Source organism: Eulemur rufifrons, chromosome 9 (genome assembly GCF_041146395.1).
Source record: "Eulemur rufifrons isolate Redbay chromosome 9, OSU_ERuf_1, whole genome shotgun sequence".
Lineage (NCBI taxonomy): Eukaryota > Metazoa > Chordata > Mammalia > Primates > Lemuridae > Eulemur > Eulemur rufifrons.
The window spans coordinates 11,020,148-11,036,290 of record NC_090991.1 but is presented as its reverse complement, the minus strand read 5'-3'; the positions used below and the strand labels follow the sequence as shown (position 1 = coordinate 11,036,290).

Here is a 16,143-nt window from a genome sequence, read left to right as displayed (position 1 = left end):
TTTAGAACACATTAATATACTGGCACACAAAAAGGATTTTTTTGTTTTTTTGAGACAGGGTCTTATTCTATCACCCAGGCTAGAGTGCAGTGGCATCATCATAGCTCACAGCAACCTCAGACAAGATCCTGGGCTCAAATGATCCTCCTGCCTCAGCCTCCTGAGTAGCTGGGACCACAGGAAGGCACCACCACGCCCGGCTAATTTTTTCTATTCTTTGTAGAGATGGGTCTCGGTCTTGCTTAGGCTGGTTTTGAACTCCTGACCTCAAGGGATCCTTTCACCTCGGCTTCCCAGAGTGCTAGGATTATAGGCGTGAGTCACCGACCCAGGCCCAAAAAGGGTATTTTTAATTGAGACCACTGAGTTGCTCACAATAGCTATGTGCCAGGTATTGTGCTGGGGCTTTTGCATTTATGAATCTCCTGGAATCCTTCCAACAATCCAGTGGATTAAATATTAATAATTTCTTCATTACACCAATGAGGAAAATAAGGTTCAGAGGAGATGAAATTACATGGTTATGAAAAGACAGATCTCATATTCGAACCTTGATTTGTTTGGATTAAAGCTTATATTCTTTCCCCTAATACATAATTTGTGAATATTTTCCCTGTCTCAAATCACCCACATTAAAAGAGATATTTAAAAGCTAATAAAAAAAAATAGAAGTATGCACAAAGAGGAAAATAATACAGAGGAAAGTTGATTAGCTCTGGTGGGGTAGGAGGAATGGAATTGCCAGGGAAGATTTCACTGAAAAACTGGAGTCTAATCAGGGTTTAGAAGGATGCATAGAATTTTCCAGGAGCAAGTTCTTCTGGGGAACAACAAGGGGGGTTCTCAGAACACATGGCTCTAGCCGGAGGCTGAGCCCGGGGAGATGAGGACGGGGTGCAGTGGGGTAAGTGGGAGGAAGGCTGGTCAGGTTAGCAAGAGCTTTGAATGCGAAGAAGTTTGAATTTTTACTCTGCAGGTAACAGGGAGTCAGAAGATTTTCAGCTGGAAAGGAATGAGTTTCAGAGCCTGGCACGGGAAAGGCAGGCGTGCAAAGTGGCCGAATGAATTAGGCGGCCAGAATGTGCCTCCCTCAAATGCTGCTACAGACCAGGTCTCACCCCCTTCGCCCTTCCCTGCAAGCTTCAATACGACCCTTGACAGGGACGAACCAATTTAGGAGGCCATCGTGTGCGTGTGTGTCTGTCTGCCGTACACTGGTGCGTACCCCCTCACCCCCACACTATCTGCTTGCGGGACCAGGCGTGTATGCTTTCTTCCTGGATGTTTTCTGCCCAAATCCTCATCTGCTTCCCCCTCTCACCAAGACAATGGTTTACACTCCCTTCCCCTTTTTGGGCTGGAGCTGAGCTCTGGGCTGCGTGAAGCTGGGAGCCCCAGCCAGCCGCCGGGCGGGGTGGGTCGGAGACCTGCCACCCACATTCCGACCCCGGGTAGGACCTCTGAGAGGGCGGGGTCTCGGGCTCTGATATCTGGCGCGTCCAGCCTTCTTCCCTTTCAGAAGGAGCGAAACACCCTTGGGCAAGATGGGTCTCTACCGTGTCCGCGTGGCCACCGGGGTCTCGCTCTACGCAGGCTCCAACAACTGGGTGCAGCTGTGGCTGGTTGGGCAGCACGGGGAGGCGTCGCTCGGGACGTGCCTGTGGCCCGCGCGGGGCAAGGTGAGCTGCCCAGAGCCGGGCGGGGTGGCCTGCGGCCCCGGCCCCAGGTCAGTCAAATCCCGGGGAGGAGACGCGCCCCCGACAGCCTCGGCGCTTGCTCGCGGCCAAGGGCGCACGCACTCGGCACACAGCGCGCACCCAGACCGCGGGGTAGAGCGCTTTAGGGCGGTTGGTGACACACAGTAAGCGCTTGGCGAATGTTCCCGCTGCCCAGCCTCCTTGGAATTGAGGGAGTACTCCTGTGTGCCCCTTATTCCAAGAGCTTTTGTCTCGAAACTCTGCGGTCACCGGAGTGGACTTTCGGTCCTCCCGTTTTCTCTATTTTAAAAGCTACTGCTTCAAACCTCTACCGCCGTTCTCAGACCTGGCGGGCTTTATCACCTGCGGTGGAGCGGTGAGATGGGATCGGAGAAGGGTGGGAGAAAGAAGCCAAGACATGAGAACACTCTCGATCTTCCAACCCACTTCCGTCATACCTACCCGCAGCTATTATCTTTTTTTCTTCTGCCAACCTCCAAATTCCCATGCCTGGCCAGCTCTCTCCCGGATTCGGATTCGGATTCGGATGTCTGTCTCACGGACTCGTCAGAGGAACAGGCCCCAAAGAGGCCCTTCCCCTTTCCCACCTCCCAGACCGCTCCTCCTGTCTCCCCAGGCGGCACTCGCCCTCCTCCCCCTTTGCCTCCGCCTCTGTCTAACCAAGAATCCTATCTCCCGGGCATCTCCCGCATCCGTGCCTTGATGTCCGCCTCACCCTCGACCACCAGTGTCCCCTCGAACCTGCGTCGTCTTCACTCTCTTCACCGGCCTGGCCACTTCTGCGCCAGACTTTCCAAGCCCTTCTGAAGCCAGAACACTTTCTCCCCAATACATTCCCACCCTTAAGACATTCCCCTTGCTTAAAACATTTGAATGGCTCCCGCTTCTTCTCAGGAGCAAATCTAGAGTTGGTTACCTTGGAGACCCTCACGATCTGGTCTTGTTCACCTGCCCACAGCTGGCTTTGTGCTCCAGCTCCACAACGTCATCCCCCTGCCTCTGCTCAATGTAGCCTCTGCCCGGCGCCTTCCCCCCATCCCCGTTACAGTCCTCCCCACCTCCTGGTCTCCACTTAGACGAAATGTCCTCCGGGAAGCCTGTCCCTAGGCCAGGTGGGGACCCTGTCTGCCCTCAGCCTTGATGGGTCTCACAGCTGCAATTGTTTGTCAACAGCGTGTCCCCCGGCTCCAGTGTGTGCTCGTCAATACTATAGGGAGGAAAAAATGCAGGAAGGCGTGCACCCTTCCACCCTCTAGGTCCCGTCCGTTCAGAATGGGGTCGCGGGGGCCCTGCTCAGTGCCCAGTCCCTTTCCCTTTCTGGCTTCCTTCGCGCCGCTTTCCCGGAGGCTCAGAGGAAGGGTCGGGGCGAGCAGGGCCGGGCCCACTCACGCACCCGCGCTCCCACGCTGAGCCTCTCCCGTTGCCTGCAGGAGACGGAATTCAAGGCGGACGTTCCGGAGTACCTGGGGCCGCTGCTGTTTGTGAAACTGCGCAAACGGCACCTCATCCAGGATGACGCCTGGTTCTGCAACTGGATCTCGGTGCAGGGCCCCGGGGCCAGTGGGGACGAGTACAGGTTCCCTTGTTACCGCTGGGTGGAGGGCGACCGCGTCCTGAGCCTAGCGGAGGGCACCGGTGAGTGCAGGGGTGGGAAGGTGAGACGGCCACTGGGGCGCTAGAGAAGCTGGAGGTGGGGGTGGGGATGGTGTGTGAAGAGGGTGCAGGACATGGAGACTGGAACCTGGGCGGAGGGGTCTTTGGAGGTTGTCAAAGAGACGGTTGCTGGCGCTGGCACTGAGTGGCATGGAGGCTGGGGGAGAGGCCAGCGGGAAGGACGGGCCTAGGAGGCTCCCTTGAAAGGGACAGGGGACAGGCTCTTAGGAAGAACCCGTGCACTGCTCTGTACTTCTAGGCCGCACGGTGCTTGACGACCCTCAAGGCCTGTTCAAGAAGCACAGGGAAGAGGAGCTGGAAGAGAGAAGGAAGCTGTACCGGTTAGCCCTTTCCCCTGACCCCGTGAGCTGCTGACCCTTCCGACCCTTCCAGAATACCGGTGCCTGATTCCATTTCTACCCTGCAGGTGGGGTAACTGGAAGGATGGGTTAATCCTGAATATGGCTGGGACCACAACATGTGACCTTCCTGTAGATGAGAGATTTCTGGAGGACAAGAGAATTGACTTTGAGGCTTCGCTGGCCAAAGGGTGAGAGCAAGGGGCAGTTGGGGGAGGGGGAGGCCAGTGGGCTTATGGGCTGCACCGGGCTGGACCAGCCCAAGATCTGTGCCTGTGGTTGTAATGTTTGGGTCTCAGAATGTTTGCGTCTTAAATTCTTTGCCCTATGCTTCCCCGAAGGCTGGCAGACCTTGCTATCAAAGACTCTTTAAACATTCTGACTTGCTGGAATGATCTGAATGACTTCAACCGGATTTTCTGGTGTGGGCAGAGCAAGCTGGCTGGTTAGTCCCCTCACCCCAGTGTTTCTGCCAGGACCCTTACCCCCAGATCCCACCCAACCCAGGGGAATTGGAAGAACCAGCACTGGGAGACCAGAGGCTTGGGTCCCTCTGATAGGCTGGGGTCAAGTAGGGATGGTTTGGTGATGGCTGGGAGGGCCAAGAGCTCAGATTCCATGGTGTGCTCAACAACTGCCTTCTCAGAACAAGTGCGGGACTCCTGGAAGGAGGATGCCTTATTTGGGTACCAGTTTCTCAATGGCACCAACCCCATGCTGCTGAGGCGCTCTACTCACCTTCCTGAACGCCTAGTGTTCCCTCCAGGGATGGAGGAACTGAGGGCCCAGCTGGAGAAGGAGCTGGAGGTATGGACATCAGAGCCCTAAGGAGGCCAAACAATGAATGGGGACAGGGTCAGCATCAACTGTACTGTGGTCTGCTTGCTGCTGGCCAGCAGGAAGGGATTCTACAGGAGAAGTCCTGAGTGACCCTGGAGAGGTGCAGCCATGTGGCCTTTCTCCTTGCATGAGGACAGCGTACCGTGGAGGGAGGGGGCACAAGGTGGAACGGGTCACGGAAAAGAGTGAAAATGAAGACATGCACCTGGGCCTCGGTGCTGGCAATTCAGGCAGGCTACAGAGTAAGAGAATCAGGGTGGGGGGGGGGAGTGTGTTTGTTAATCAGGAGTCAACACGGAACAGTTGAGAGAGAAAACTGATGGGATTATAGGCTCAGACAGACTTGATTTTGAATCCTGGCTCTGCTCCTTGTAAGCAGCGTGACCTTGGGAAAAATATCCAACATCTCTGATCACGTTTCCTCTCCTATAAAACTGAGGCTAATTCAACTACATATAAGAATTATAGGCAGGGCGCTGTGGCTCACGCCTGTAATCCTAGCACTCTGGGAGGCTGAGGTGGGAGGATTAAGATCCCTTGAGCTCAGGAGTTAGAGACCAGCCTGAGCAAAAGCAAGACCCCATCTCTACTAAAAATAGAAAAATTAGCTGAGCCTGGTGGCGTGTGCCTGTAGTCCCAGCTACTAGGGAGGTTGAGGCAGGAGGATCACTTGAGCCCAGCCCAGTTTGTGGTTGCTGTGAGCCAGGCTGACGCCACGGCACTCTAGCCCAGGTGACAGACTGAGACTCTGTCTCAAAAAAAAAAAAAAAGGAATTATATGAGGTAATAATAAGCACTGGATCCATTACCTAGTACTAGTACAAGTTAGGTGATGGAGACTAATTAGTTCCCTTCTCTATTTTCTCCCTTCAGAGTAGGGAAGAATCAGAGTAGGAAGAAGATGCCTTATGCTGATAGCTGCCCTTGCCCTTTCCCCCATCCAGGGAGACACGCTGTTTGAAGCTGACTTCTCCCTGCTGGATGGGATCAAGGCCAACGTCATCCTATGCACCCAACAGCACCTGGCTGCCCCTCTGGTCATGCTGAAACTGCAGCCTGATGGGAAACTCTTGCCCATGGTCATCCAGGTGAGAGGACCCAGGGTTTCTGCTCCCACATGGTCGGCCTACTCAGTTTAGCCCCTCATCCAAATTCACTCCCTGCAAAGGCACCGTGCTAAGGCACTGGGGGAGATATTAAAGGAGGAGTGAGCAAAGTCTTTGATTTTAAAAGCTTTGTAGTCTAACTAGAGAGACGGACTGGCCAAGTCTGAATATGCTCCAGTACTGAGGAAGTCCCTGAGGACAGAGATGGCCTGGGAGGGATCAGTGGAGGTGCGGTGTCATGAGCCTTGGAGAAGGGTCAGGACTTAGGCAAGCAGGAGGGAGGGGAAGGACCTGTTCCCAGGGGCAAGCTGGGTGGGTAGCAAGGCTGAGGTGGATCAATCAGGAGATTCCTAGGGGACACTGGCTGGGATGTTGGGGAATACTGCGAGGTGAGAGGGGCTAGATTACGCCACGTAAGGAGGATGACATTGGCATGGGCGCCGGCAAAGGCTGTTGTGCAAAGTGCTGTGGGCACGTTGCACAGGGGGTTGTGTTTGGGATGGATTGGAGAAGGCAGATACTAGAAAGGGGGATTAGGGTGACATGCTGCAGCGCTTGCTGGAGGAGGAGGTGATGGGCTCAGATGTGGGTAGTGACCGTAGGGAGGAAGAGGACAGAGGGATGCGAGTGCAGAGGGAGATTGAAGGAGAGAGGAAAAGGGGAGCCAGGCCAGGCGCCCCCGCAGAAATAGGACACATAAAGAGGACAGGGTGCTCATGTAGGCTTTGTCTTGCCGATTATGAGTTACTGGGGAGATATTCAAATTGTCTAGCAGGCAGCTGAGAACTGGCGACTGTCATTTGTGCAGAGGTGGTGTTGAAAGATCGGTGAGAGGCTGAGATTTCAGAAAAAGAGTGTGGGATGAAGGAAGCTGGGGTTTGAATCTTGTCCACACTGAGGGGACTGAAAGGGGAAGTGGAGGCTGCAGGAGGCAGCAGAAGGTGCAGCTTCTGCAGAAGGCTGAGGGCGGAGCAGCGACTGAGGGGAAGAAATGGTCGCTGTGGGGGTGGTGACAGTAGGCTGGAGGATGAAGGGAGGGGAGGAGGATCGGCGGGCACCTGGCGCTCACCCCTCTTTCTCCCCCTGTCCCTACTCTAGCTCCAGCTGCCGAAAATAGGGTCCCCGCCACCTCTGCTTTTCCTGCCCACGGATCCCCCAATGGTCTGGCTTCTGGCCAAGTGCTGGGTCCGTAGCTCTGACTTCCAGCTTCATGAGCTGCAGTCTCATCTTCTGAGGGGACACTTGATGGCTGAGGTCATTGCTGTGGCCACCATGAGGTGCCTTCCGTCACTACATCCTATCTTCAAGGTAACACCTTATTCCCTTCTTGCCTGCCTGCCTCTCTCTGCCCCAGGGCACATTCCCACCTCTGGAGGCCCCTCTGGGTGGGTCTCAGGGCATGGAGAGAACCAACCAATGGAAGACTCAGCAAAGGAGTGTGAGCCTGGCTTACTGCGCGTTTTCAGCGGGTGATATCACCTTCCAAGGGGGTAGAAATGATTCTTAGGGGAAGGGGCAAAAAAATGTAACCCTTTAAATGTATAAAGCACAGATATTTATACAGTACACAAACAGTATGTGCAAATGACTGAAGATTCCATCTAATCAAAGGGAATCATACAAATAATGTAAAAGAATTTTCTCAGCCAGTCTTTGAAGAGTTCTAAAATAGTAACATAGGCCAGTTAGAGCTCCAGGCCAACACCAGTAGCCTGCTTCATTACAGATAATTAGAGCAAAGTATTCACCCATTAAAAATGTTTATTGGGGGCCTCACATGTGGCAAGAACCACTAGATCCCAGTGGTGAGCTAGACTAGCAAGGTCCTGATCTTCTGGGATCAGTTTCCAGGAAGGGCAGACAACACAGACTGTATTGTAACGCACCAGCTGTGGTGAGTACGAGGCAGGAAGCAAAGCAGTGTGGTGTGGTAGTGAGCTTAGATTGGGTGGCCAGGAAAGGCTCCTTGAGATGACACAGAGAATGAGACTGGGGGTAGGGGGCAGGCAAGCCATGACATAATCAAGAGGGCACAGTGTTCCAGGCAGAGGGAACAGCTCATGCAAAGTCCCTGAGGCAGGTATGAGCTTGACTTGTTTGAAGAGCAGGAAAGATGATGAATGTAATGGATGAAAGGGAGATGGAGGAAATCAGGTTGTGGAGGTGCTCAGCCGTTAGATCACGCATTCTCAATGCCTCCCAGGGGTGAAAGTGGTTGGGAGAGTGAAAAATCTTATTATCTTTATGTATAAGGCACAGATAAAATACAGCACATAAACAGATACATAGTATATATGTAACATTAAAATTTCATGGATAGGGGTTGAGATTAGGAAAAAACATCTCAAAATGCTCCTTAGGGGGTGATACTGAAAAAAAAGTTGAGAAACGTTGGTCTAGAACAGTGGTTCCCCAACCTTTTTGGCACCAGGACCTAGGTTCATGGAAGACAATTTGACAATTTTTCCACGGATGGGGGGGTGGTGGGGGAGTGTAGGCGGAGCTCAGGCGGTGATGTGAGCCATGGGGAGCAGCTGTAAATACAGATGAAGCTTCTCTTGCTCGCCTGCCGCTCCCCTCCTGCTGTCTGGCACCCCCCAGCCCTGTTCCTAAGTTTCATGGAAGACAATTTTTCCCCTGACCCGGGGGGGGGGGGGATGGAGGGGTGAGGAGAAGGTTGGAGCTCAGGTGGCGATGTGTGGCCTGGTTCCTAACAGGCCTAGTACCAGTACTAGGCCATGGCCTGGGGGTTGGGGACTGCAGGTCTAGACCTGTGAAAAGAAAAGGAGAATGATTTCTTTCAATTATCATAAAGTGCTAAGTCAATGGTTTGTAGAATGAATTAAGTGATGCAAATCAACTGAAAACTCTTTTTAAACATTTTATTTTATTTATTTATTTATTTATTTATTTTTTTTTGAGACAGAGTCTCACTCTTTTGCCCGGGCTAGAGTGAGTGCCGTGGCATCAGCCTAGCTCACAGCAACCTCAAACTCCTGAGCTCAAGGGATCCTCCTGTCTCAGCCTCCCGAGTAGCTGGGACTACAGGCATGTGCCACCATGCCCGGCTAATTTTTTTTTTCTATATATATATTTAGCTGTCTGTATAATTTCTTTCTATTTTTAGTAGAGATGGGGTCTTGCTCTTGCTCAGGCTGGTCTCGAACTCCTGAGCTCAAACGATCCGCCCACCTCGGCCTCCCAGAGTGCTAGGATTACAGGCGTGAGCCACCGCGCCCGGCCTATTTTATTTATTTTTTGAGACAGAGTCTCGCTCTGTTGCCCGGGCTAGAGGGCCATGGCGTCAGTCTAGCTCACAGCAGCCTCCAACTCCTGGCCTCAACCAATCCTTCTGCCTCAGCCTCCTGAGTAGCTGGGACTACAGACATGTGCCACCATGCCCGGCTAATTTTTTCTATATATTTTTTAGTTGTTTGGCTAAGTTCTTTCTATTTTTAGTAGAGACAGGGTCTCGCTCTTGCTTAGGCTGGTCTCGAACTCCTGAGCTCGAGCGATCCTCCCGCCTCGGCCTTCCAGAGTGCTAGGATTACAGGTGTGAGCCACCCACGCCTGGCCCATTTATTTTATTTTATTCTTTTGAGAGACAGGGTCTTGCTGTGTCACCCAGGCTGAAGTGCAATGGCATGATCAGAGCTCACTGCAGCCTTGAACTCCTGGCCTCAAGTGATCCTCCTGCCTCCACCTCCAGAGTAGCTAGGACCACAGGCACATGCCACCGTGCACCAATGATTTTTTCTGTTGGAGTCTCACTGTGTTGCACAGGCTGGTCTCAAACTCCTGGCCTTGAGTGATCCTCCTGCCTCGGTCTCCCAAAGTACTGGGGTTACAGGCGTGAGCTACCTTGCCCAGCCCCAAATGAAAACTCCTGATGCTGAGGGGCCATTGAACTTGAAGTCTGTGTTTTTTTCCTGAAGACCTGGTGTCTTTCCTGCTTTTTAGCCCCTGTTTCCCATGGGGACCTGCCACAGCTTTCCTCTGACTTGCCCTTCCCTGCTTCTCTCCCTCTAGCTTATAATTCCCCACCTGCGCTACACGCTGGAAATTAACTTCCGGGCCAGGAGTGGGCTGGTCTCCGACATGGGAGTTTTCGATCAGGTATGGGTGGGGAGAGGGGGATTCTGGGTTCGCTCTTCCTTCCAACTCTGGCCTCAGGGCAGCCTGACTGGCCTGACCCTGCCGTCCTCGCCCCTCAGGTGGTGAGCACAGGTGGGGGAGGCCACGTGGAGCTGCTCAAGCGAGCCGGAGCCTTCCTGACCTATAGATCGTTCTGTGTCCCTGACGACTTGGCTGACCGGGGGCTCCTGGGGGTCAAGTCTTCCTTCTATGCCCAAGACGCTCTGGGGCTCTGGGAAATCATCTCTCGGTGAGGCGAGCAGGAGGGCAGGGCCAGCGGGGGTAGGCGGGGGTGGAGAAGAAGGCATGGAGAACAGGGGGTCTGTGTTTTGGTTGGGGGGCCGGGGCCCTGGCCTGGCTGTGTGAGCAGGAGCAGAGGGCTTGGAGGCTCCCTGTCAGGCTTCAGCTCTCTGGCCTTGACCGCTTGGCTGGCAGGTACGTGGAGGGAATTGTGAATCTCCACTATAAGACAGACGAGTCTGTGCGAGACGACCCTGAGCTGCAGAGCTGGTGTCGAGAGTTCACCGAAATTGGGCTGCTAGGGGCCCAGGACCGAGGTACGAGGAGCCCCTGCCCTGAGATCTCAGACGCAAAACACAAGAGACCTCCCTAGAATCCTCTCTATTTCTTTGGAATGTTCCAGAGGTTTTCCAAACCCTGTGAAAACTCCCAAAGGCCTTCCAGATTCCATTCCCTCTCAGCGAGAGACAGGTCCCCCTCCTATATACTGAGAAGTCCCAGATCCCAGACACAGTGGGACCAGTGGTTGTTCATTAATGTTTAACAACTGGCTCTGTGGAAAAAAAGCCCAGATTTGTAGCATTTGCCCATTTCCATGGTGTAAATATTCCCACCATGGCTACCAATATGATGTTGACTAGTTTGCTAAACATCTGAAAAGTTAACATCATTGACTCTTGTGAGCCAGCACGAGCCAGCACGAGGACCCTCCCAGCAGAGCTCCCCGTTTCCCCGACCCCAACCCACTCTCGTGTTATTTCCCACAGGAGTTAGTGAGTGTTCCTGGTACCCCTTCTCACCCGTCTTGTTCTCCTCTCTCCGCCTTGTCTCTCTGAGCTCTGCCTCTACGCCCGGCCTCACAGCTTCTAACTCTCCTCACTCCTTGCAGGGTTTCCTGTCTCTTTACAGTCTCGGGAACAGGTTTGCCACTTTGTCACCATGTGCATCTTCACCTGCACTGGCCAGCACTCCTCTGTCCACCTGGGCCAGGTGCTTACCAGAGGGGCGCAACTGGGCATTTGTGGCCTGGAGTCGGGGAGGGGATTGTGCAGGTAGGGTAAGGGGTTTTCATGCTAGCAGTTGTTGACTCTAGGCCCTTGTCCCTCCCTAGCTGGACTGGTACGCTTGGGTCCCTAATACACCCTGCACGATGCGGCTGCCCCCGCCGACCACCAAGGATGCGACAATGGAGACGGTGATGGCAACACTGCCCAACTTTCACCAAGCCTCTCTCCAGATGTCCATCACTTGGCAGCTGGGCAGACGCCAGCCCACTATGGTGAGAGCCACGTGCCCAGGGTCCTAAGGAAGGAGGCAGCAGCAGGGAGGTGGGTACCCCAAAGCAGGGCTCATAGGCTCTCAGCTGCCTTTTCTTCTCCATCCCAGGTGGCCTTGGGCCAGCATGAGGAGGAGTATTTTTCAGGCCCTGGGCCCGCGGCTGTGTTGAAGAAGTTCAGGGAGGAGCTGGCTGCCCTGGATAAGGAAATTGAGAGCCGGAATGCAAAGCTGGACATGCCTTATGAGTACCTGCGGCCCAGCCTGGTGGAAAACAGTGTGGCCATATGAACGTCCCCAGCCTTTGGCTGTTTCGGCCCCTTCCAGGCCACAACCACGTGCCTTGGTGGTTTCATTTCTTCCCTCCCAAGCCCTGCCCTCTTCCCCATGTCCCACCCTCATTGTCTCTGCCCCCAGCAAACAGATTTTATTCTAGATGCATCACCTAGGGGCCTCACTCCTCCTTCCTCCCTCCCTCCTTTCCTCTTTCCCTCCCTCTTCATTCAGATCAGGGTGATAATACGTATTACTTACTCCACACCTTTTATGCACCAAATGTGATTCTGAACCTAAATCGAGTTTAACAACACAAAAAGATATTTTAGACTAATGATAGAAAAGAACAAGGATGACTGTGTTTAATAAAACATTGGCAAAAGATTATAGAGCATCACAAAATTTCTCCTTGTGACTGGGTAGGATTTAGCACATGTCCTGAAGCCAGACACACCACAAAGCAAAGCATTAGCGCTGCGACTCTCACGAGTTTTCATTTCATAGCTCACTTAGAAAATGATGAACGAAAGTAAGCCGGTTACACTGAGGAAGCTGCTTTTGGCTGAAGAGATTTTGTCTCCTGGCTTCAGCCTGAGGGATCCATATCTATGGCCCATTTGTGGTTTGCCAGTTGTGAAGCTTCAAATTAATATAATTAACTGAAAAATGCTAAAAATTTCATGATCATCTTAATGAGTATACAACAAGAAATTCCATAAAATTCAACTTCTGCATCTGGTTAATATTTTGGAAACATAAACTGTGAAGTTCTATTTCTTAACACAGTAATCTATGGATAGTTTAAAACAGAAGCTAACAGTATACACAAACCAAAAGAGTTTCCTTACAACTGCGATCCCCAACCCCTGGGCCATGGACTGACTGGTACTGGTTGGTGGCCTGTTAGGAACATGGTAGCACAGCTGGAGGTGAGCGGTGGGTGAGCAAGTGAAGCTTTGTCTGTATTTATTTATTTATTATTATTTTTTTGAGACAAAGTCTCACTCTGTCACCCTGGGTAGAGTGCAGTGGCATGATCATAGCTCACAGCAACCTCAAACTCCTAGGCTCAAGGGATCCTCCTGCCTCAGCCTCCCAGGTAGCTGAGACTACAGGCGCACGCCACAACGCCTGGTGAATTTTTCTGTTTTTAGTAGAGACAGGGTCTCACTCTCACTCAGGCTGGTCTCAAACTCCTGAGCTCAAGCAATCCTCCCACCTCGGCCTCCGAAAGTGTTAGATCACAGGCCTGAGCCACCGCGCCCAGCCGAAGCTTCGTCTGTATTTACAGCTGCTCCCCATCACTGGTGTCACTGCCTGAGCTCTGCCTCTCCCACCTCCACGCCTGTCCCTGGAAAAAGTTGTCTTCCTTGAAACTGGTCTCTGGTGCCAAAAAGGTTGGGGACTGCTGCTTTGCAATACAAACAAAGTTGCTTCTTGCCCCTGATTCTACTTAATTCCACGGAAGACATATAGGCGATGCTTGGTTTGATTCTTTAAGAAAGAATTGGAAATAAAAAATTGAGAGATGGGGGTAGAGCTTAATGCTGGAATCTAGGAGAATCTACAAAGTGGCAGGACAGCAGGGCACAGTCGTCACACCAGAAATAAAACAGCAGTGCCGCCGGGGGAGCTGGGAGAGGAACCGTGAGAAGGGGTGGAAGAGCCTGTTTCATGATGCCAGGAAATTAAACTTGACCCTTAGGAAACAGCCACTGCAAGGTTTTAAGCAAGGTTAGAATAGAGACGTGGAAGTGAGTCTCTCACAGAGGCACCGCCTTCTCCCTTGAGGCCACGCCCCATCCTCCTCATGGCCACACCCCCTTTTCATTCAGGGTCATAACCTCATTCTCGGTTCCTTGCCGGGTAGTTTCATTCCAACAGCTTTTCTCCTTGGTCCCTGACAAAGAAAACCGCAAATCCTGTTTTTTGTTTTTTTTTTTTCTGGAAATGAGTCAGAGCCTCAAAGAGACATGGTCTTCGTGTTCTCTAATAATGAAGTCACTCCCCTTGAATTCCAGCGAAGTGACAGAATAAAAAGTGAGATCATAGATAGTGGGCTATCCTACTTTTAGGTGAGCAAATTCAATTTCTTACAACAGACTTATTCTAACAAATGTATTTTCTTATAACAAATATGTAGTCAGTACATGGAAGTTGCAGTAAATTCTTGAGAATCAGTGCAAGCGTAGCCCGAAGATTATGGGTGGTAGAAAACAGAAGATAACAATAAACCTTTGTCAGGATGGCTTAGGGGAAATTCTTGCACACAAACCTCCAGCACACAGGTTCAAGATAACAGGCAATAGAATAAGTATACGCCTGGCAAGAAGGAACCTTCATGCCAATCCGGTTATTGTTTATGTTCTTAGTGTCTTCACGGTGAAAGTCTGGCAAATATTCTATAGGTTTTACCTTTGTCCAACAACACGCAGTTGCCAGCTAGTGCACAGGTCTCCCAAACCCTTGTGTTCAGCCTTTGCATTCTTTTCAAGGTTCTTATTCATCTGCCTATTGAGACTGGCAGCCTCTGCCTTCGGCTGCAATTTTCACCCAAGGCTGAGTGAAAGGGTATACATTTTTCACTTTTCTGTTGCCACGCATCAGAACTGCTGGACTTCCACTGTTTTCTCTTTTGCCACGGACAGAGAAATGGGGTGCAGGCCTGAGTGAGCCCAGCTTCCTGGACCCCACTCTGTGGGCCATTTCCCTGTCCCAACTACGCTGGCTCTTAACAGAGGAGTTTGGTTTAAGCCTGCGGAGGGTTGGGCAGGAAACCCAGAGGAGGCAAAGGCCCAGAGGCGGGAATGGGAGTAGAGGTGGGTATAGCTAGAGCAGAATATTGGTAAATGCAATCTAAGTTATACTGCAGGGTGTTTCTGTATAGCGTATTCAGGGGAACAGAAAGGTGTGGCACTGCCACCGGGATAAAGGGACTCCTGCACTGCAGAGGGCGTGGCTGGAAAAGGATTGAGGTCAGCTTTTTAAGGCCCAGAGCAGGCCTGACCTCCAGGAAGGCTTCTCAAACCCTGCCCACTCCATGAAGAGAGTCATAGCACTTTTCCTCCTCTGCCTGTCTTCTTTCCATGCCAGTCTCAGTCGTGAGTTACTGAGAATGTGACTTTGGGGGCAGGGGGTGTCTGTGAGAATGGAGAGAGAAGATGTGAGGAATATTACAAGGACAGAATTGACAGGACTTGGTGACCCTTTAAGTATCTGCAAGGCTAGGTGTGGAGGAGGAGGAAAGGGTGACTCCAGGGATTTAGGCTGGTTGGAAGCAAAAGATTTTTTATCTTAAACTTTTAAAATTCACATACAACTAACACACACACACACACACACACACACGCACACACACACGAACACTTGCATGAAATGTAATGCACCACTCAATGGATCATCACTAAGAGGACAGCCCAGGGTGGTTGTGACAGCCCAGGGTTGAAAGAAAACATGACCAGGACCCCAGAAGCACCCACATGTCCCCCAGTAATACCCTTAATTATAAATATTTCATTAATTAAAACTTTTTTTCCTAACATAGTCTAAAGTAGTTTTTCTCAGTCTTTACCCTGAAGGAACCACTGAAATAATTTTCAGTGTTCAGGGAAACTCTGCTTAACAGTTTTGATATCTGACAGCTCGTGGCACATTAATATGATCATTACATCATAGATATAATAAGCCAGTGATAACTATCAGGGCTCTTTGGAGTAGAGATGGATATTTTTCTGTGGCTGGACCTCTCTCACAGGACATCAACTATGATGCAACGCAGGAGTAGGCAGAGGAAGCTTTAGTTTTTCTTTTTAAAAATTTCCACTTAGGGTTTTTTTTTTTTGGTGTAACCGTATTGAATTAAAATAATAGTACAATGAACTGTACATACTTAAAGCCTATACTTGAGTGATTTTGGACATATGTCTATGTCCATGAAGCCATCACCATGATCAAGACAGTGAGTATTTCCATCATCCCTGAAGATTCCTTGTGTCCTTTGGCAACTCATCACTCTCTCCTCTCTCATTCCCAGGCTTGCTGTGATAAGTTAGTTTGGTTTTTCTAGAAGAGCCAGTGAAACACACTTAAAGCATCTTGGCACTTCCCATGCTGATGTTTCTGAGTCCTGGTGAGGGACTAATGAGGGATTACCCAGCATTCTTTTGTCTCCAAGTCTTAGAGTTTCTTCCTTGCAGTGTGTCAAGGTTTTTAAAGCACCTAAACTTCCTTTTCATCATCCAGAACCACATCTGACTTCATGTTGGATAAGCCAGCCAAGCGTTGGAATCCCACCCAGCTGTGCTTACCAACACCCTGGGACGCATCATCTCTGTAAGTCGACCTATAGCGACAAGTTCAGCCTGAGGTAAGATAATATTCCTCTTATCTTGGTTGATCGCCCTCAAAAATCCATTTCTAGATTTTTACTGACATAAATAAGCAAATTTCATAATTGTTTCAGTGCCTAAACTTCGTCTTCTAGAATCTGATATTGCATTTACGCCCTAGAATGTTGAGATTCCATTCTGATTACCAGCTCGT

General features: G+C 51.1%; 1 protein-coding gene across 1 annotated transcript; it reads left to right on the top strand.

Moving 5' to 3' along the window:
• Positions 1-1,544: 1,544 nt before the first annotated feature.
• On the top strand, positions 1,545-11,616 carry ALOX15 (arachidonate 15-lipoxygenase). Its single transcript, XM_069483389.1, has 14 exons — positions 1,545-1,679; positions 3,149-3,353; positions 3,631-3,712; positions 3,799-3,921; positions 4,072-4,175; positions 4,377-4,537; positions 5,515-5,658; positions 6,775-6,984; positions 9,706-9,792; positions 9,891-10,060; positions 10,246-10,367; positions 10,940-11,040; positions 11,162-11,329; positions 11,437-11,616. Exons 1-14 carry the CDS (start codon positions 1,545-1,547, stop codon positions 11,614-11,616), a joined length of 1,992 nt encoding a protein of 663 aa, XP_069339490.1.
• Positions 11,617-16,143: the final 4,527 nt, after the last annotated feature.

What these genes read in the sequence shown, in the direction of transcription:
- ALOX15 (XM_069483389.1), top strand. Translation starts at nt 1,545, where the DNA reads ATGGGTCTCTACCGTGTCCGCGTGGCCACCGGGGTCTCGCTCTACGCA. An exon ending in GAGAGAAGGAAGCTGTACCG is followed by an intron (nt 3,713 to 3,798) that starts GTTAGCCCTTTC and finishes TCTACCCTGCAG; the next exon opens with GTGGGGTAACTGGAAGGATG. An exon ending in GCAGACGCCAGCCCACTATG is followed by an intron (nt 11,330 to 11,436) that starts GTGAGAGCCACG and finishes TCTCCATCCCAG; the next exon opens with GTGGCCTTGGGCCAGCATGA.